General features: G+C 61.9%; 2 protein-coding genes across 3 annotated transcripts; one reads left to right on the top strand and one right to left on the bottom strand.

The window, feature by feature from the left end:
* Positions 1-597: 597 nt before the first annotated feature.
* On the bottom strand, positions 598-14704 carry YTHDF1 (YTH N6-methyladenosine RNA binding protein F1). Its single transcript, XM_037153511.2, has 6 exons — positions 14629-14704; positions 11384-13723; positions 11143-11167; positions 10096-10175; positions 6245-7765; positions 598-1749 (listed from the first exon to the last, which is right to left on the bottom strand). The coding sequence occupies exons 2-6, from the start codon at positions 11408-11410 to the stop codon at positions 1723-1725; spliced, it is 1680 nt and encodes a 559-aa protein (XP_037009406.2). The 5' UTR covers positions 11411-13723; positions 14629-14704; the 3' UTR covers positions 598-1722.
* Positions 14705-14908: 204 nt separating this feature from the next.
* Positions 14909-19535, top strand: BIRC7 (baculoviral IAP repeat containing 7). 2 transcript variants are annotated; one of them, XM_037153512.2, is made up of 7 exons: positions 14909-15983; positions 16730-16829; positions 17115-17196; positions 17315-17357; positions 18317-18373; positions 18597-18795; positions 19319-19535. In XM_037153512.2, exons 1-6 carry the CDS (start codon positions 15626-15628, stop codon positions 18788-18790), a joined length of 834 nt encoding a protein of 277 aa, XP_037009407.2. In that variant the 5' UTR covers positions 14909-15625; the 3' UTR covers positions 18791-18795; positions 19319-19535. The 2 variants fall into 2 exon arrangements, with proteins under 2 accessions (XP_037009407.2, XP_053527208.1); XM_053671233.1 differs by having other exon boundaries at positions 18317-18795.
* Positions 19536-20292: the final 757 nt, after the last annotated feature.

Raw genomic sequence — 20292 nt, forward strand, 5'->3', positions numbered from 1 at the left:
TTTTGCAAGCCGGGGCCACTTCATGTGCAGGGGTGCCCAGTGACTGAACACGTAACAAACCAAAAGGCAGGCTGACCCTCCAGGCCTAACATGCCTCCCAAAGCAGAGCGGCAGATGGGGTCTGGAGCCAAGACGAAGCTGTGGTCTCCTGGCAGACCAGTCAACAGGCACGACAGCCCTGCCCACCAAGTGCCCCACGTGAGGGCCAGGGTGATGCTGACATCTCCGAGTTTTACCCCCAGGGGGGCCTGGTGAGCTCCTCTGGAGGGGCAGGCTGGCTGAGGTGGGACAGGAGGGACGGGTGGGGCCTGGGAGCCTGAGGCCAGCAGCTGGGCAGTGGGCACAGGCCGCTCACGGCACAGCACTGCCACCTGTGCGGCTTACAGGATGTGGGAGCCTGTCAGCCTCGAGTGTCACACCTGGGTCTTTCCAGTCCCCCTCCCGGCCTTCAGCAGAATCCCAAGGGTGGGTGAGAGGACGGCTCAGTCTCTGGGGTCGTCGGGTCCCCAGCAGGGACACGCGGGCTTCAGGGTGGTGCCCCCTGGCCTGGCTTCTCGACAGAACCCAACGGCGGGGAAGAAGGCTAGGACAGAGGACTGCCAGACAGGGTTGTTTATTAAGGCTTGTGCTGCCCTGGAGCCGCCCACCCCAGGTCGTCCCCTCGGGTTGTCCCCAACTCTGTCCAGGCGGCGGCGGCAGCGCACAGCGGGACGAGTTCTGAATACAAGTCTAATAGCACAGCTCCAGCTTCAACTTGGAGGGGCTTCTGCAGTGACGTGTGTTTGGAAGGGGCCTGCTCTCCCCCACCCCAGGGCCACGTGGGGCAGACAGGTGTGCTGGCGAGGTGGGGGCAGCACCACGTCCGTGCTGTGCCCAGCCCGGAGAGGGTGGCAAGGTCAGCGGCCCTCGGTCCACAGGACGTGGCAGCGCGGTCAGTCCCCAGGGGGTCTGTGCCCTTGTCCTTTTCACCACTGACAGGAAGGGGTGGAGACACACAGTGCGGATCACGATGGGCAGACAATGTCGCATCAGAGACGACATGGAAGCTCAGTGTCACGGGCATGAAACTTAAACAGCGTGAGGGTGCGCGAGGGAAGGGGTTAAAACGAGGTGCACAGCCAGGGGCACCGGGGACACGAGACCCACCACCCCGAGGAGATGGTGCCGTGTGGGCGCATAACGCATCTGCTGTCTGGGACACAGCCTCGTGGTGTGGGAAGTGTGGCCCTGGGCAGGTGACCAGCGAGATGTGGTAAACCAGCCAGCCCCAGGCTGCCGCCTGCGGGTCTCAGCGCCCGGGAGGGAAGTGGTCGAAACACGCGTGTGTGGCAGAACCACCCATGACCTGCCACGTCCACCAGGAAGCAACCGGGTGAGAAACGTCCCAAAGACAGAAGCAGGGGGAGACCGTGAACAGGACAGGGGTGAGCGCGGTGTCTGCCAGCACGACTCTTTGGATGCACCAGGTCTGCTGCGGGGCAGACCTGTGGTTCACGTTAGGTGGGTCGGACTGGCGGGCCAGGAGCACGCTCTTTATTAGTGCAGTCTACAATGCTATCGGACTCGGCAAACACACAGGGCGCGGCGCCATCTGCACAGGGCTTCCGGCGGGACGCAGCGGCAACTGGGCCTGCGCAGGAAGGCGCAGGGTGCCGCCAGGACGCAGCACCAAGCACTTGTTCAGGCGAACGTCAGATCGCACCAGAGGCTGGCCTGCGGCCTTTACTGTTTGCTCCGGCTCTGCCGCTCCTGTGGGAGAAGAGAGAAACCAGTTTAAGGCGGGGGGGTGGTGGACGTGCATGCTGACCCCGAAAACCCGGTCCTGGGCTGCACAGGGGGCTGCAGCTGCAGACGGGGGCCCGAGCTCCACTGGGACCGGCCACACCAGCGGCTCTGGGCCTGCTGACCTCCGCACAGGCACCCTGTTCCACGCAGGGCTCCTGTGGGGCAGGTGACAAGGCCACCCCTCAGCAGCATCTCTCACAATGCTGAGACTAAACTCAGTGCCCAAGAAGGAGCATGTGCCCCTGCACTGGGTGCGCCGTGTCTGGTCACCGGGATGGTCTAGGGCAGCATCCCCCACAGACGGGGCTATTGGACACTGGAAGCAGCCAGCACAGCCCTCTTCTGCTAAAAGGACGCACCGTGTCCCCAGGGCAGCACCGTGCCCTTCTCCCTGCCCATGCCTGCCTTGTCACGCAGGGCACCACCACCCTGCCCACTGGCATCACCTCCCGACCGAGCCGTGGGCCCTGCGCCTGTAAAAAGAGCCCTGTCAACCAACAAGCCCAGCCTGCGTCATGCCAAGGACCCACGGGCAGGATTCTGTGCAGATGCAGGCCCCGCCCATTGGACAGGCCTCCACCAGCTCCTAAGAGCACGTGCCCCCTGGGGATCGACATGCATCCCAGTCCACAGGGCACAGCAGTCCCACCACAGGCCACCTGCGTCTCACTGACAGAGGGCAGCTCTGCTCCAAGGTGTCCTGAGAGCCAGGAGGCCACAGCACAAGCCCGAGTAGGAAGAGCCGCCTGCTCTCTGTCTGCCCACCACCAGACTCTGGGGACCAGGGAGCCCAGGAGCCACCCGTCCACAGCTCCTTGAGCCCAGGTCTGACCCGTGTGCTCTCCAGTCATGTGAGGGAAGGTGACTCGCAGGAGCCTGGCAACCACCAGGCCGGCCCCTCTCCTGGGCACCCTTGGGCGCACAAGGAAGCCGTGCAGGGCGCAGTTTGCGTCCAGAGGAATCTCAAAGGCCCGCTGGGCTGGCGGGGAGGCTCACAGCCCCACGCCCAGGGCCAACTGCAGCCTTTCACTTCCCCACACCTACCCCATCCATGCCCAGGGGTCTCGCTGCTACTTGAGAACCTTCCAAGCATGGAGCCGAGCCAGTGGGGGGGCAGAAGGAAGCAGGGGGCACCGGCTGCAGGGACAGCACGTGTGCAAGACGAGCTCACACAGATCGCCCCGGGGGCACGGGGGGGTGGGGGCGGGCACTGCAAAGCCCCAGCACTGCCTGGACCTGCACACCCGGCTGCTCTGTTTATTTGAGGCACTTCATGCCACACCCAGAAGGGGGCGCCACAGAACCTCAGTAAGCGGAGATGGGCAAACAGGCCCCTCCCCTTTCCCAGCAGAGGGAGCAAGATCACCTTTCTCTCCAGGCTTTGAGTCACCACCACAGGCCCCTCCTGAAGCTGAAACACTCAGGGCGCTCACAGACATGTGGGTGGTTTTTTTAAAATTTTTTAAAAATATTTTATTATTTATTTATCTTTAGAGGGGAAGGGGGGGAAGGAGAGAGGGAGAGAAACATCAATGTATGGTTGCCTTTTGTGCGTCCCCTGCTGGGAACTGGCCTGCAGGGAACCGGCCTGCAACCCAGGCATGTGCCCTGACTGGGAATCAAACCGCAATCGTGTGGTTCGCAGGCCCGCGCTCAATCCACTGAGCTACACCAGCCAGGGCTGGGTTTTTTTTAATCAAACACAGAACACTGAAAAAACACAGAAAATCCACCTACCATCAACTCACATTTCATGAAAGGAAGGACATTTTAAAAACAAAGACACAGCCCTGGCTGGTGTGGCCCAGTGGCTTGAGTGCAGGCAGTGAACCAAAGGGTTGCCAGTTTGATTCCCAGTCAGGGCACAGGCCTGGGTTGCAGGCCAGGTCCCCAGTAGGGGGCGCATGAGAGGCGACCACACACTGATGTTTCCCTCTTTCTCCTTCCCATCCCCCCTTCCTAAAAATGAATTAAAAAAAAATTTGTAACAAAATCAAATAAAAACCTCAAAAAAACCCTCCAATAATTTAAAAAAATACAAAATAAAAGCAAACAGGCAAACCCTGGCTGGTGTGGCTCAGTGGGCTGGACGTCATCCAGCACGCCAAAAGGTCACCAGTTCAACTGCCGGGCAGGTCAGAGGCCTGGGACGTGGGCCCCATCACTGGTGAGGGTGTGTGGAAGAGGCAGCCCATCAGCGCCTCTGAAACAGCTGTGTCTCTGCCTCCCCCGCCCTGAACCAGTGCAGGAAAAACTAAGAAAAAACACAGACACACTGTCCGGCCAAGATGGAGGCATAGGTGGAAACACTGTGCCTCCTTGCACAACCAAAATTAAAGACAACAAAGATTTAGAAACAAAACACAGCCAGAACAGACAGAAAACTGAACTGTATGGAAGTCTGACAATCATTCAACCAGACCAGAAAGAGAGGCGGAGTCGGCGGAGCGGGATCAAGGCAGGAAAGGGGGTGGCAGCCAGACCCCCGAGAGCAGGCAGCCTGGGGCTGAACTCGGTCACACATTCGTGCACAGATAAACCAGGCAACAATGGGCAGCAAGACAGACCAGGCAACCCAGGGCCCCAGCCACGGAAAGAAAGCCTAAAAGCACCGATTGAAAAGGTGATGGGAGAGGCTCCCGGCCTCACGGGAGAGTCCACTGGACAGACCCACAGGGTCCCAGAATGCACACAAGCCCACCCACCCGGGAACCAGCACCAGAAGGGCCCAAAATCCAAGAGAGAGCAAAACAAATGCCATTTCACCCTCTCTCACTCTGCCCCCAGTCAAAACCCAGAGACTGGGTTGACCTGCCCCAGTGAACACCTAAGGCTCCGCCCCCTCATACGTAACAGGCACAACCTGACCAAAAAATTATGGCTCAAACAAAAGAACAAATCAAAGCCCCAGAGCCCATAGTTCTAAGTGACCAAGAGATAGCCAACCTATCAGATGCACAGTTCAAAACACTGGTGATCAGGATGCTCACAGAACTGGTTGATTTTGGCTACAAATTAGATGGAAAAATGAAGGCTACACTAAGTGAAATGTGAGCAAAATGCACGGGGAACCAACAGTGATGGAAAGGAAACTGGGGCTCAAATCAATGGAGTGGACCAGAAGGAAGAAAGAAACAACCAAACAGAAAAGAAAAAACCAAATAGAGGAGAGGCTCAGGAACCTCCAGGACATCTGTAAACGTTCCAACATCCGAATTACAGGGGAACCAGAAGGGAAAGAGGAAGAGAAACAAGTGAAAAACTTATTTCAATAAGTAATAAAGGAGAAGGACCCCAATCTGGCAAAGAAAATAGACTTCCAGGAAGTCCAGGAAGCTCAGAGTCCCAAAGAAGGTGGACCCAAGAAGGAACACACCAAGGCACATCATCAGTACACCAGCCAAGATTAAAATGAAGAGAATTCTAGAAGCAGCAAGAGATAAGCGGACAGTCACCTCCAAAGGAATTCCCATCACCTGATTTCTCAAAAAGAGACCTTACAGGCAAGAAGGGGCTGGAAAGAAGTATTCCAAGTCATGAAAGGCAAGGACTTACATCCAAGATTGCTCTATCCAGCAAAGCTTTCATTTAGAATGGAAGGGCAGATAAAGTGCTTCTCAGACAAGGAGTTGATCATCACCAAGCCCTTATTTTATGAAATGTTAAAGGGACTCATCTAAGAAAAAGAAGATAAAAAATACGAACAGTGAAAGGACAGCAAATCACAGTTAAGTACCACACCTAAAACAAAAGCAAACTAAGAGGACGGCTAGATCAGGAGCAGAACCATAGAAATGGAGATCACATGGAGGGTTAGCAACAGGGGAGTGGGAGGAGGAGAGGAGGGTAGAAGGTACAGAGAATAAGCAGCACAGGCGGTGGGGAGAAAATAGACGGGGGGGGGCAGGAGTAGTGTGGGAAATGTAGAATCTAAAAAACTTGTGACACATGGACATGAACTAAAGGGGGGGAATGTGGGTGGGAGGGGAATGAAGTGGGGGAATGGGACAACTGTAATGGCATAATCAATAAAATACATTAAAACAAAACAAAACACAGACACAGGTGAAAACCTCAGGATGAGTTTGGCACAAGGCAGCACTCGGAGCCCTCCCCCGCCCCCTGCGTCCGCTCTCTGCAGCCACGCTGGGCTCTAGGTGTCTCTGCACCCGGGGAGCTGGACTCCCAGAGACCTGACTGCAGGCCGGGCTGCTCCGATGTGGCTGCACCGCCTTCCCCGCCACCCACAGGGAACCAGGCCAGCGTTCCCCACACTGGACAGAGAGCAGGACATGCGCTCTCGACAGCCCGCAGCGCAGGGTGGAGCGGCGAGTCGCCCCGAGCCCCTCGCAGCAGGCTGTGCACTGCGGTGCCCACCGCTGCCTCTCAGGAATGGAGAGGGGATCAGAGTCGCGTCCTGCCGCCCCCTCCCGCATCTCCAGCCCGACGCCCGACTCACCTTGCGCACCACCTCCTCCTCCTCCTGGCGCTTCTCGTAGTGAGAGAAGTCGTCGAAGATGGAGGTGGTGTGTTTGTAGGAGGCAATGATCTTCAGCACTTGCTTCGCCTTCTCCAAGGGCACCTCCTGGGTGTCACGCGAGTTTGTCACCGGCTTGTTGTCGTTGTTCTCCAGCCGGATGTGCCTGAGCTGGTTGTTGGGCACGTCCTTGACAAAAATCCACTTCACGTCGAACTTGCCCTTCCACTTGTCCTGAGACCAGACCCCGGCACTGGTGCCATAGTCCACGGGCGACTTCATCTCGGCCACCCCGCAGAAGTGGCCGCTGCCATTGACGCTGAAGAGCAGGTAGACGGGCCCCTTGCTGCCCACGGAGCGGAAGGCACCATCCAGCCGCTTGTTGCCGTGCTCGGTACTACACCAGACGGAGTACTTGATGGAGCGGTGCACATCGTCCTCCGAGTAGCTCTTGATGATGAACACACGCCCCCCGCGCAGGTTCCAGTCGAACTCCTTAGGGTTGTAGCTGTGGGCGGCCTTCAGCTTCTCGAGGACCGGGTGGGACTCCATGCTCGGGGCCGAGCTGGGCTGGGTGCCTCCAGGGGTGTGACTGTCGCCCCCAGTCCCCAAGCTCTGCCCGAACGCTGCGCTCCGGTTGCGCGGGGCGACCCAGCGGGTCTGGGCCGGCGGCTGTGGGCCCTGGTACTGCGGTTGGGCCAGAGAGGGTGGCTGAGCAGGCAGAGGCTGCATGACCGGCTGAGGTGGGAGGACAGGCTGGGGGGCCGGGGCCGGCTGGGGGGCCGGGGCCTTGGGCACAGGCCCCTTGTTGTCCCAGGTGCCGATGTCCATATTATGCTTTATAGGTGGAGGGGGCAGCACGGCCCCGATGACAGGCCCGCCCTTGGCTTTCATTTTTGGCTGCGGCTTTGCAGGCTTGCTGGCGATGGCAGCCCACGAGGTCGGCTTTGAAACCGGCATGTTCACGTTTGTCCCACCGTTGCCAGAGAGCACCCCGGTCATCGCCACACTGCTGACAACTGAACCCACAGTTTTGACCGCGGAGGAGGTGACGTCGCCGATCTTCAGGCCCACCATGCCCTGCTCCAGGCTGTTCATCCCGGGGGCTTTGCTGAGGGTGTCGCCATGGAAGCCCGCCTGCCCGTCCACCAGCGTGCCGCCCAGGGAGCTCGGTGGGTAGGGGTAGCTGCCCCCATAGGCGGGGCTTTGGGCCTGCTGCCCCTGAGACCCACTGGCGCCCCAGGCCGAGAAGGCGGGGTTCTCGGGGAAGAAATTAAACCGGTGCGGGTAGATGCTGCTGCCCAGGCCCCCGGGCTGCCCGAACACAGCGTCGTGCATGAAGTGATGGTCGCCATTGCTGAGCTGTCCATAGGGGGTGAGGTACGGGACGGGAGGGTCCCCTCCAGTCGACCACGGCGCCTCGCTGAGGGAGTACGGAAACCCGATGGACGGCGGGTAGTAGCTGGGCAGGTAGGGGTCAGCCATGGAGGGGTAGCTGTTGCTCTGCAGGAACGGGGGGACGTGTCAGGCTGCTCTCGGCCTGGGGAGACCCCGCTGCCCCGCCCCCACCCGCCCCGCTCCCTGGAGCGAGCCACTCTGAGCAGGAAGGAACTGCAGAAGCGACCCCACGTGGTGTGCGAGGGCTGCTGGATACTTCGCAGCCTCCCCCCTGCCTCCCAAACTCGCAGGGAACTAAACCCGTGACGCGCCACCCACACCTCAGCTCGAGGCAAGCCGAGGCCCGCTGACTCCAAGTGCAGGCATGGAGTGGCCCCAGCTCAGCTCCCCAGACAGGACGTGGCCAGGTGGCTCCAGCCCAGGCACCCTCCCCTCGGTGGTGACCGTGGAGTCCATTCACCAGGAGATGGTTCGACAGTGCAGTGAGGACACCCGGTCCCGACCCTGCTCTCAGTGCCAGGACACCTGTGTTCTGGGAGGGTGCCCACCTCGAGCGCTATCCCCAGAGGCACTGCTGCTGCAACCTCTGGGGCCACTCAACTCACACCCGGGGACGGCACTCGAGGCAAGGCCAGCCTCCAGACTTGGAGAGGTTGCCCCTAGTGCAGGGCTCCACAGGCCGCCCTATGACTCGGTCAACGTAGTAAGCAAATGGGGACAGCAAACCCAACGAATCTCACGTCACCAGGGACAGTCACTGCAGACCATCTTCTTCGGAAAGACCGTCAGACATGGTAGAACTACACATCTATTCCAGAATGGAAAGTTTTTCATACTTACTAAAATCTTACCACAGTACAAAACAAAAAAACTCATTCTCCATTCTGAACGACCAGAACCATTTATTTTAAAGTTGAAATCTTTGCTTCCTACATCTGCTCTTCCGAGAAGGAAGGAATTCCGCAATCAGCCGAGGCTGCAACTTCACAGACAATACAGTGCCTCAGCCGCCAGTGACCAAGAGCAGGGACCACAGAGAGAAAGGGGGCCCTTCAGAAGCCCAAGGGGGATGGAACATTCTTGGACCAAGCTGAGAAGTGTTTACTTAAGAAGGCAACCACCATAAGGAAAAAAAAAACACTTGAAGAAATTATGTAAAAAGGGAAAGAGTTAGGGGCTGTTCACAAGGAACCCCCAGCGGCCCCCTGTCTAGAAACCAGGCCCTGAGGACCACCAAAGCCCCACTGCCTAGAAACACCCCCCTCCGGGTGTAATGAGGCCCCTTCCTTTTGGTTAACACACCACATTTCTGCAGTACTCGAGTCATCTAAGAAAAAACAAGTTGGTCAGAACACAAGCCCCTTCGCTTCCTGCGCCACCTCTGGTGGAGCCCGACGCCAGGCCAGCCCCACGGCACAGCCCCTGGGCCTCCCAGGGCCTGCTGCCGAGAGGTGCTGCGGGAGTGGGGGGAAGACCCAGGGCACTTGGCAGAGGGCGGACTGGCCATATCCCACCATGGGGGAGAGGCAGAACCAGCCTCTATTCTGAAGCCAATGAGCACGGTGTGTTTTAAAAGGGGTACAGCAGCATAGTGCTGGCTGGCATGGCTCAGTGGATTAAGCGCCAGCCTGCGAACCTAAGCGTCATCGGTTCGATTCCCAGTCAGGGCACATGCCCAGATTGCAGGCCAGGTCCCCAGCTGAGGTGTTCGAGAAACAACCAATCAACATTTCTCTCTTTCTCCCTCCCCCCCTTTACAATAGAAATAAACTAAATCTTAAAAAAATGAAAGTGGTACATAATATAAACATCTAGATGTTAAGCCTGAACTCCAACTACACCAACTGGGTTTAACCTGGGCAACTTACCCCCCCAGGACACATTTTTGGTTGTCCCCCTATGGGGGGAGGTGCTGTCACTCACGGCATCTGGTGGAAGAACGCCAGAGGGCCTACTAAACTCCCTACATCATGCCAATGAGAAGTGTTTCCAAAAACCCCCACGAGTGCCAAGCAGCCAAGACTCCCAGGACCCGGCCTCGGGCACAGTCTCCGAGCTCTCTGGGGCACCTCCCGTCCTCCCTGACACTTCTGAGAGACCCCTGCCACTGTCCGTCTCACGGAAGAGGTGACAGGCGCCGCAGACCAGCTGTCTGAGGAAGCGGCTGTCAGTGAGAGTCAAATCCAAGGCAGGGGCTGGGCTCTGAGCTGCCCCACAAATGCCAAGGACAATGAAGCACAGCGTCACAGCTCGCCAGCCCACCGGGCTGTGGTCACACCCACTGTCAGCTTAGCAACCTGCCTATCGTTTCCCATACTTCACAGTCCGCTTCTTTGTCATTTAAAACAGCAAAGTCAGACCATGGCGGTAAAGGCGAATGTCGTTTAAAACCCAGTGAAAGCACAGATAGCAGTAAATGCCACGAACTCACTCACCTGATTTGACTGTCCAGACAGGTAGGGCTCGAAATCATTGTCATGAACTGCGTCCTTCTGGTGCAAAGACCCATTTTGCACTAGAATACACAGTACAATTATGATTTAATTTTTAATACATATTCTAAGCATGCAAATTAAGAGTAAAGTCTATACCCATTTTTTACTAGTTTCTAGTAAAAAATGCTTTTGTTTAAAAATGGACGTGAACAGTACAGAAGCGACGTGTGCGAATCTAACCAGACGGCCGCTAAGCAGAACTTCCAGTAACAAGGTTCGGTGTTTGGGAAAGATCCCGCCAGTGTCTGGCAGATGAGGATGAGACAGAGGCGTGGACCTGACACTGCAGGGCCTGCACCCAGGTCCCCGTGATAGGAGGAGCTCCGAAAAGGCTGTGAAGAAGCTGGTGGAGCCAGGACAGGGGTGGGTCAGCACCCGTGCAGCTGGGAAGCAAACGGCCAAAGCCCAACAGGCCTCTGCTGGTTCTGGTCTGGCTGTGGGTGCATTTTCCACAGTTACCAGGCTCGGCCAGGAAAGGAAAGGGAAGGTAAATACAGTGCTGGGCCTTTTCCAACTGAAAACACGATGAACCATATTTGGTTGCACCCCAGCACACACACACTGTGTGAAAACAGTCTCACGAGTCCACAGAGAGGGTCACATACAGGTTCTCACAAAGCAAGTTCTGGGGGTTCACTCCAGGCCAGAATGTCACGGGAAGTCGTGGGGCTTCCAGGACGCAGTCTGTAAGAGCCAGGGTCCTCCTCCCAGCGCCGCCCCTTACTCACGCCTGGGCCTCTTGGTTTCCTTCCCTGCACAGCCAAACTACCCCCTGGTGGTTCTCTCCCACCCACGAAAAGCCCCTGCTTCTGACCTGTCAAATCTCCCCAAACCTTTAGTCTCCCCAGAAGCCGAGGAGGAAATTGTCGCTTCTCCACGCTGCTTCCCAGATCTTCTCTTCTCCTGCCCCCCGCCAGGGTGCCCACGCCGCCACCTCCCATTCCCTCCCGGGCTCCGGGCCTGTACAGGCCGCCTGAGTCCCCTTACCTTTATTATCTTGTCCTTTGCTTCTCTGCACCGCCGCCGGCCAGAACGAGCGAGCGGACACACCCGGAGGAAGGGAAAACGCTAAGTTATTGGCCAGAACCCCTCCCAGGCGGCGGCGCGCTCCAGGGCGAACGGGCCCCGCGGTCCCACGCGACTCCGCCCCAGGCTGCCATCCCACTACCCCAGCACCCGACCTCGCGACCCCAGACCCCAGCTCCGCGACCCCGGTCCGGCCCGCTACCTGGGGGTCCACGCTGGTAGCCGACATGCTTCATGAACAGCCGGCGCGGCGCAGGGCTGGGACGCCTGCCGGCTCGGGCCTCCCGCGAGGCCGGGCCTGTCACCCGGGCTCTCGCGGTCCCGGGCCCGCCGCCCCCTCCCCGGGCGCCTGCCGGGAGGCGGCTGGTGGGCGCGCGGGCCGCTAGCGAGTAGCGACGCTGCGCTGTGAACAGGAACAGCACACACGGACGAGGACCGACTCCAATGGCGGCGTCAGCGGCAGCGGCGGCGGCGGAGACGGAGACGACTTTGCGCGACGTCAGCGCGCGCGGGGCAGGCCGGGAGCTGTGACGGTCCGCGACGCACTACGTCTGCGCGCCGTAGCCCGGAGGGACGGATCTGGCGCTTGAGTCTCCGACTCGCGCGGTGTGGGCGGGGGCAGGGGCGGGGCGAGCCCAGGAAGTCACGTGGGCAGCGGCAGAGCACCGCTGGTCGCGGGTGGCTCCCCGGCGGCAGTCCTGGGCTTATTCCCGAGATGTCAAGAAGTGGAGCCAGCGAGTACGGCCCGCTACTTACCGCCACTCACACAAGTCGCAGTCCAGTCTATCCTGTAGCTCGCCCCAAATGCCCCAACATCACTCGTTGGAGCGCCGAGGGTATGAGCTCCTTAGTCCAGGGCTGCCTGAGGTTGGTTTGCGGCCCAGTCTCCTGGGGCAGCTGTGCCTCGAAAGCCCGGAGCTCCGGTGTCCCCGAGGGTGCTGTTTTCCCAGCTCTCTTGGGTCCCCAAGAGGCTCCGCAGTTTGTATACAATTTGCTGTAAAGTTCCTGCCTGGGGATTTCCCTCCGGGGGAGCGTCCTTCCAGCCTCTTCCAGCTCCGGTGGCCCCAGGCGTCCGTGGTGTTCCTTGGCACTCTACCTCCATTGTCACATGGTCTTTTAGCTTTATTGGATTTAGGGCCTACTCTAGTGTAATATCTTATTCTAATAACTTCATTCTATCTGCAAAGATTCTATTTTCCCATGTGGGCCCATTCGTAGGTGAATGAACACTTGAGGGATGTCAAATGAAAAACTTGGAGAGCATTCAGAGGCTGAGCTGGGTTCCACCCACGATGGGGAAGGAAAGCCCCCCACCCCAAAGGAGAGGACTGAGGCACGCTCGGGGAAGCTGCTGGCTAGGGAAGGGCAGGCAGGATCTGACAGCCACCCCAGGCCAGCCAGAGCAGAGGGTGGCGTGGGTCCCAGCCAGGAGGGAATGTTTGGACCCCAAAGCAGCTTAGTGCAGGGACTGTGCATGGGTCGCGCGAAGGGGTGGGAGAAGCTGCTGCATCCTCACCCTCCCAGCCCAACTGGGACTAGGAGGTCTGGCCTGCAGGCTGGGAGCAGAGCAGCTCCTGGTACAGGGAGAGGGTGTGGAGGCTGCAGGCTCTGGAAGACCACAGGAACCTCTGAGGCAGGGTGGCCCTGCTCCGGGTTTGTTCCAGAACCAGCAGGCTCTCACTACTGCCTGGGACACCCTACTCCTGCCCTTTCCACCCTCACCCCGGCTCATCCTCTGGCCTCCTGGATGTGCTGAGTCCATGTAGGCACATAGCACAGGGGGTCCCGCACAAGTTAAAACTAATTGGCGGCTGGAGGACTTCAACCAGTTCCCGGTGCCTGGGTGGCCAGCCTTGTCCTCACTGGGCTCCCCAGGGCTCTGCCCCTTCTTTGGGGCTTCCCCCAGGGCCCGCTGCCCCCAGTGCTGGTCCACGGCCAGGCAGCTGCACCCACACTGCCCTAACTCCGCTTTGACAAGGGCACCTTCTGCCTTAGCACAAATTGTCACCAAAGACAGTCTGGGGCCCAGATGTCTCTGGGATGTGGGAGCAGGATGTGGACATACCTGCCCATTGCCCACGTGGCAGCCGGAATAGGGTAGCTTGGCAGCCCCGCCCTGTTCAGGCAGTGCCAACCTTGGCAATGAGAGGGGCCTTGGCACCTGCTGCAAAACCGCTTGGCGCTGCTTCGGGAGCAGAGGTGCCTCACCTGGCAGCCGGGAGGGAGGTCCAGCGGGCCGGCCGCCACAGCCAGGTCCGGAGGCCTCATTTCCCCCTCTGCCATCTCTGCAGCTCTGTCCTGGAATTTACCATTTCCTACTCAATGTCACAGTCCCTCAAGCAGCTGTGCTCAGAGGGAGGCAGAGACCCTCACGGACACTCCCAGGCCCACCACCAGGACTTGGCGGCACCCTTTTGTGCTCACACCCAGGGCCCCGCTGGGGTGAGGGGTGGCAGTAGTCATGGGGAGGAGGCGGAGAGAGGGCAGCACTGAGAATAGTTCCTCCGTACAAAGGGGCCCCAAGCCATGCCTCGTTGTCCCACTGGAAGTCACCATACAAAACACAAGAGGGAAGACGAGTGTTAAGAAGGTCAAGGTGAGGATAGCAGAGTGTTCAGCCCCAAGCCTTCAACCGCCAGGTGGGGAGCTGCGAAGGCCCCGGGGCATACTCAGGGGGCAGGGCCAGGTGCTGTGCCCGCTGTCCCCATGCCCTTCAGCCTCTGCCACCTGGTCTTGCTGCTCTGGAAGCCCAAGCCCACAGCCTCCTCCTGCAGGAGGAGGTCCCACCCGTTGCCAGGACTTCCTGCAGGAAAGCGGTGGCTTTGGACCCCAGAGAGGAGAGTATTTGGGGACTCACTGGAACTCTGACAACATCAGGGCAGAGCGGTGGTGCAACCGAGAGGGTGACAGCGATGGGGCCTTGAGCAGGGTGAGGAGGCAGTCCCCCACCCCCACCTCCTCCCCTGCGGGACTGAGGCGCAGCTGTGGCTGCCACTGTGGGCTGGTATATAGGAGGGCGGACCAGCCTTTGGTCCGGTGGCTCACCCAGGCGGAGGGGGAGTGAGAGCCTTGGTGGTGGGGCCGTGGAGCCCGCAGGGCGTGGGGGGTGTGCTCCAGTCAGGGTGAGCAACCCCTCCTCCAGCTCCACCCTGCCAGCCAGGCCTTGGGAGCCCTGTCTCCTCTTAGCCTGGTTCCTCTTTTATTCCTCACGAACTCGCCTGGAAAAGGCTGAGGCACTGGGCTCAGGAAGGGGCTGGCTCAGGGGGGCAACGAGGAAAAGGCCAGTGAGCCCAGGGAGGGGGTTCGTCACAGGAGCGGCTCTGGGGCCCGCACCGTCCAGGCTTCCTGCATCCCTTCCACCCAGAGCCTTTGTGACCTTCGGGCCCTGCCCGGCTCTGCCCTCCCAGGAGCCCCGGCTGCCCCAAAGTTCAGTCCCATGGTCCCTACCTGTTGGGCTTGCGGGACACTGGGGTCCCTGGGGTCCCTGGGCTTGGGCTGGTTGGAGCCCGCGTGGCTGTGGCCAGGTTTGAGGAAAGCCACCCCCAGGAAGGGTACCCCCCACGTGGCCAGCAGCTCTGACCTGCGCCTGGAGCAAGCACCAGCCCCACACCCAGGCGCCCCTGGCCGGGAGCCAGGGCTCTGACCTTGAAATGGACCCAGTCTCGAAGATCTTCCCTGAGGCCCAGGGAGGTGCAGGGAGAAGTCGCCAGCACAGGCCCAACCCCCTCCCAGAGCCTGAGACCCCCCCCCCAGGGTGGGGCTCCCACCACTCCCTCCTCTGGCCCTCAGAGGACTCTGTGCCCCTGCGGCCCCAGGTTCAGAGCAGGAGGTGTCAGGCTTCATGGCTCCAGGCCTCCCCTCCCCTGGACACCCCTGTGTCCAGGGCCGCCCCAGGACAGGGCAGCAGAGCTCAGGTCTTCTGGAACCTTCTCCCTCCAGAAGCTGCCTCTGGCGCCAGGCCCGGAATTCCAAGCTCACGAACTCATTGCTGACCCTCCCCCCTCCCCACCCACCGGAGTTGCTGGAGCCAGTGCCAGCCCTCTGCCGCCTTGGGGGGTCTTGTGCTCGTGCTCCCCCCCGGTTCTGCAGACACCACCTTCCCGGTGGAGTGGAGGGAGGCCAGCTGCCCCGCAGCGGCCCCCCACCACCCTGCCCCAAGCCCCGTGACACACCCCCTGCACAGTGAGCGCGTGATGCTGGCTGCCACGCTGGCCCCTTCCAGAGGCAGCAGGCCCCAGCGGCCCCTCCCCAACCTGGGCCGTTTTGGGGGCTGGACAGGGTCCACCCCCCTCACCTCCCAGCTGCTCCAGGCAAAGGCCGCCCCTGCCCCCAGGCAGGGCCAGGCGCTCAGCAGCCCAGAGGCCAGCTGGCTGGGCACACTCCAGGACTGGCTGTCCGGGGCCCCCGTCACCGCAGCAGTTCTGCTCAGGCTGGTGTGTACTCCATGGGGCCCGAGGGCAGGGCCCCCTGCTGGTGCTGTGGCCCAGAGCAGAGCTGCTGGGCGGCTGGAGGCAGCCCCACCGCGGGACACTGCGGACCCTGCTCCCAGTGTGGCCACATGCTAGGCCAGGACCCCAGCGGCACCCCGTGGGAAGGCCGGGACCACCCGGATGGGCAGGTCCTCGGCCAGCTGCGCGCCCTGGTGGAGGAGGAGGAGGAGGGGGCCTGGGCTTCCCCGTCCTCGAGGCCTGCCTTCCCCGAGATGGGCTCCGAGGAGCTGCGGCTGGCCTCCTTCTGCGGCTGGCCGCTGACCGCCACCGTGCGACCTGAGGTGCTGGCTGCCGCCGGCTTCTTCCACACAGGTGAGTCCCGGGACGCTCGTGCCCTGGGGTCCACCTTGGCTGAGAAGCCGGTGCCTCATGGCAGGGAGTGTCCAGGCCTGAAGAAGAGGGGACAGGGGGCCCGCAGCCCTTCACACCTGTCCCCAGCCCTGGAATCTCTCCAGGGCAGGGGCTTTGGACTGTGACAAGTGAAGCTGGGAGGGACCAGAGCAACACAGGATCGTTGGACCCTGGCGGGGGGGGGGGGTCGGGCGGAGGGGGGTGCAGGGTTGGCCATTGGCGGGACAGTCAAAGCCTGGAGATGGACGCCTGTGAGGCCTCTGGGAGCCCAGGGGCAGAAGCTCCAGGTGCCTGCTGGTGGGACACACCTGTTGCCCCACCTGCAGGAGGCGGTGGCTGGGGGGTACCTCTGCCCCCTGAAACTCCAAGATGGCCAAGTGCTCCGGGGCTGGGGCTTGGCCTCCTGCGCCCCCCACCGGCCCTTCTGGGAACAGTGTGCTCCATCCCTCTCCCAAGTGTTCTCCCCGACGCAGGGGCCCGGTGCCGTTATGCACCTTCGACAAACCAGGGTGACTGTGAAATCCAGGAAGGGTGTGGGGGCAGGGGCCAGTGGGAGCCCCCAAGGCTCATGCACAACCTCCGAGAGCCCCCGCCCCACCAGGAAAGAGCCCCTGGGAGCAAGCCCCTGCCCCCAGCCTGGGAGACACGCCCAGCCCAGGGGGCACGGCTCCATGTGGGGAGGCCAGCATCTCTGCCCCCCGACCCAGGCCGGCAGGATAAGGTGAGGTGCTTCTTCTGCTCTGGGGGTCTGCAGACCTGGCAGCGAGGGGATGACCCCTGGACTGAGCACGCCAAGTGGTTCCCGAGGTAAGGGCCCTGCGGGCGGCTCCAGGGCTCCACATTCTGGGGGTGTCACGTCTCAGGGGTGGGGCCCCCCTCTGGGGATGGCACTTTTGCTGGTTGTTCCTTGATGCTCCACAGAGGCTGCTTCCCAAACAGCAGCTCAGCCCTGCTGTGGGGTGAAGGTGGGGGGAGAGCAGAGGGGAGGACCCGGCCCCAGGGACTTTCTGGCTGGAACCTGACAGTGAGGGGGACTCTCTGCCAGCCAGAACCGCCCCCTGCCTGCGGGGCTGCTGAGCTCATTTTCTCCAGGTGTGAATTCCTGCTCCGGACCAAAGGAAGGGACTTCGTCCACAGTGTCCAGGAGGCCCTCCGCTACCCGCTGGGCTCCTGGGTGAGTCCTGCCTCTCCTCCTCAGGCTGGGCAGTATGGGTGGGCAGGGAGGGGTGCCCCCCCCCCCCGCCTTGCTCCTCTGCGGGCTCAGGGCCCAGGTGCTCGCTGGCTCCTTTCAGGACCCGTGGGAGGAACCTGCAGACACAGCCCCTGCCACCTCAGGTGAGCTATAGCACGTGGCCCTCGCCCACCCCTCAGGATGCGCACCTGTGGGCTGCCCTGCGGCCTTGGTCACTGCGTGCCCCCTGATGCCAGACAGCAGGGAGAGTGAAGGCTGCCCGGCCGGGAGTGAGGGGGCTGGGCTGGCCCTTTGTGTGTCCAGGGCCCCAGGCCAGGCTAGACCCAGGACGGGTGTGGGAGTGTGGAGCGGGGAGGCGCTGTGTCCCGCTGGCCTCTGCCGTCCGAGCCCGCAGAGGAGCTGGCTGCGCTGCACTCCGCCCTCCACGCCCGGTTCCCGGCTCTCCCCAGTGGCAGGGAAGCACAGCCCCTCCGTCCAGGGGCCTGACTCTTGCCTCTGCCACTCGGACGTTGATGGGAGGCTGTGAGCCCCAGAGTCCCCTGCACGGAGGTGGCCCTGGCGACTGGCCACCCCAGCAGGCTGTCTGCCTCTCTCCTCTGACCCAAGGCCCCAGCCCCACTGCTCTCTATCCAGCGCCCCTCACCCTGCCTTGCACGTGCCAGGGGCGGCCAGACGTGCTCCGGGTGGAGCCGGCGCCTGGTAGGGCCTGCCAAACTCCAAGGGGGCGTTGGCGTCGGGTGGAGGCAGGTGCGGCAGAGGTGCCCCCGGGCGGTACCAGCCATGACATCCATGTCAGAGCTGCTGGCCGACCTGCTGCTGGAGGAAGGCGGGGCTGGGGTGGGGGTCGGAGCTACCGCTGTTCTCTGGATGCTGCTGGCCTTCCCCCTGGTTCCCGCCTGCTCAGCCCCTTGGGCACCCCCGGCCCTGCACGAGGGCTGAATGGGTGCAGCATCCTGCAGAGGGTGGACTCTGGGGACTCTGCTCTGGGAGGAACGGCTTCGGGGAGACCGGGCTGGTTCTGCCACCAGTCCTGTCCCATCTCTGGGCCTGGCATTGCTTTCCCCTGGGGGCCTCAGGAGAGTCTGTCCCTAACTGCCCTCAGCTCCTGTCCACCTCACACCCAAAGGAGAGACCCGCTTGGCAGATGCCAGGGAGCCAGGTGAGTACAGGACCCACGAGGCAAGGTGGGGGCAGGGACGGCTCTGCTGCCTCCAGGGGTGGGAGGGCAGGTGCTCCTGGTCTGGCCCGCACCCACCTGCCCGTCAGCCTGTTAAGGAGGGTGGAGGTTGGGGGCGGGGGGTGTCAAAGGCCCAGCCCCCTTGGGGGACCCGGGTGGAGCCCAGGCCCAGACAGACTCAGTCTGTGGGCTCTGGAGCCCCCAGGAGCCCGGGACGTGGAGGAGCAGCTGCGGCGGCTGCAGGAGGAGCGGACTTGCAAGGTGTGCCTGGACCGTGCCGTGAGCATCGTCTTCGTGCCTTGCGGCCACCTGGTCTGCGCTGCGTGTGCGCCCGGCCTGCAGCTCTGCCCCCTCTGCAGGGCCCCCATCCACAGCTGCCTGCGCACCTTCCTGTCCTAGGCCGGGTGGGTGGCTGGCCTGGTGGCTGGCCTGCAGCCTGGCCTGACGTGGGTGTTTCGAGTTCTGGCCTAGGAGACGGCAGATGCCCTGGCCCGCACACCTTGCTGCCCTGACTGGGGCCAGCGGCGCCTCCCTCGCCACAGCCCTGGCAGGTGCCCAAAGGGGCCGATAGCTCCCCAGATGCTCAGATTCTTGCTCTGAGCCCTCCCCGAGGTAGCACCTGGGGCAGGGGCCACTGCCACTCTGCTGGGGCACATCTCCGCTGTGCTCGAGCTTGTGGTCCTGGGCACCGCCACCTGCGCAGCTGGTGCCCTCCAGGCTGCGGGGAATGTGTGGGGGTGGGGGGTGCCCACCTTCGATTGTCAGGCCAGTGGAGGGCAGGAGCCTGGCCCACACAGGGCTCGCCAAGGTCAGCGTGTACCCCAAGATCTCCCCAAGAATCTTCTGGGGTAGAAAGAAAGGAGTGCCCAGGGCAGGGGGCGGGGCAAGCTGGCTGGGGGGTGCAGACTCACCCCTCTTCTCCCACAGGCGCACAGTGTGGCTGCCACGTGAGCACCTCGCCTGGCTCGGCCAGTCCTGCGGACCCCACAGTGGGCCCACTGAGGACCCTGAGCTGGCACCCGCACTGCCCGCCTGAATCCTGACCAGCAGCCCGGGGTGGAAGGGGCTTGGTGTGTGTGTGTGGGGGGGGGTGTGGTTTTACCTAAGTCTGGTTGCTTCTGAAGAGTCACAGTAAAGCGGCAGGTGTTCCTTGGTGCTGCTCAGTGGCCTGTGTTCCTGAACCCGCGGGCCGCTCCCTGCCGCCAGCCCCCCACCTCCGGCCGGCTCCTGGCCATTTCCCCAAAGGCCTCTCCACAGACGCCTCCTCACAGTGGTGGGGGACCCCTTTCCTGGCACCCCCCCATTCCCTGTTCTGATCTTTTCAGTGTTTTAAGGGCTCCTAGAACCTGCGCGGCCAGCCTAAGGCCACTGCTGAGCAGGAACGTGTAATCATCCACCTAATTCCCGCCTCTCAGGAGCGCAGTTTATTAGCCATGTGGGGCCTTGGGGGCGCTGTGGGGCTGTCCCAGGTCCAGACACGGCCTCGGCCCGGAGGCGGAGGGGCTCGGGGGAGCCTTGCTGCTCCGGCTGGTGTCCCGCTGCTTGGCCTGGGACAGGTGACCGGGCCACTGGCAGGGCCCCGGGGACAGGGAGCCATGCGTATCCCACAGCCGGGCATCCCTTGCCATCTGCGGCGGGTCAGAGGCTGGAGGCGGGAGCAGGGTGGGCCCTCTGTCACTTACGCAGGCCTGTGAGGACGAGGATGGAGGGTCAGAGAACCCCTAAGGAGGGGGGCTCCTGGCTGGGGCACGCCCCTCCCTCACAGGGCAGAAAGTATGGGGGTCTGCCAGGAGGGCTCCCAGGGGTGGCCGCAGGTGTGGCCCTGAGGGGCAGGCTCGTCTCTGAGGGAATGGGTGGGGCACAGAAAGGGCAGCTTGACCGAGCAGGGGACCACCAGCCAC

This window comes from Artibeus jamaicensis, unplaced genomic scaffold (assembly GCF_021234435.1).
Source record: "Artibeus jamaicensis isolate MK-2021 breed Jamaican fruit bat unplaced genomic scaffold, CSHL_Jam_final contig_685, whole genome shotgun sequence".
NCBI lineage: Eukaryota > Metazoa > Chordata > Mammalia > Chiroptera > Phyllostomidae > Artibeus > Artibeus jamaicensis.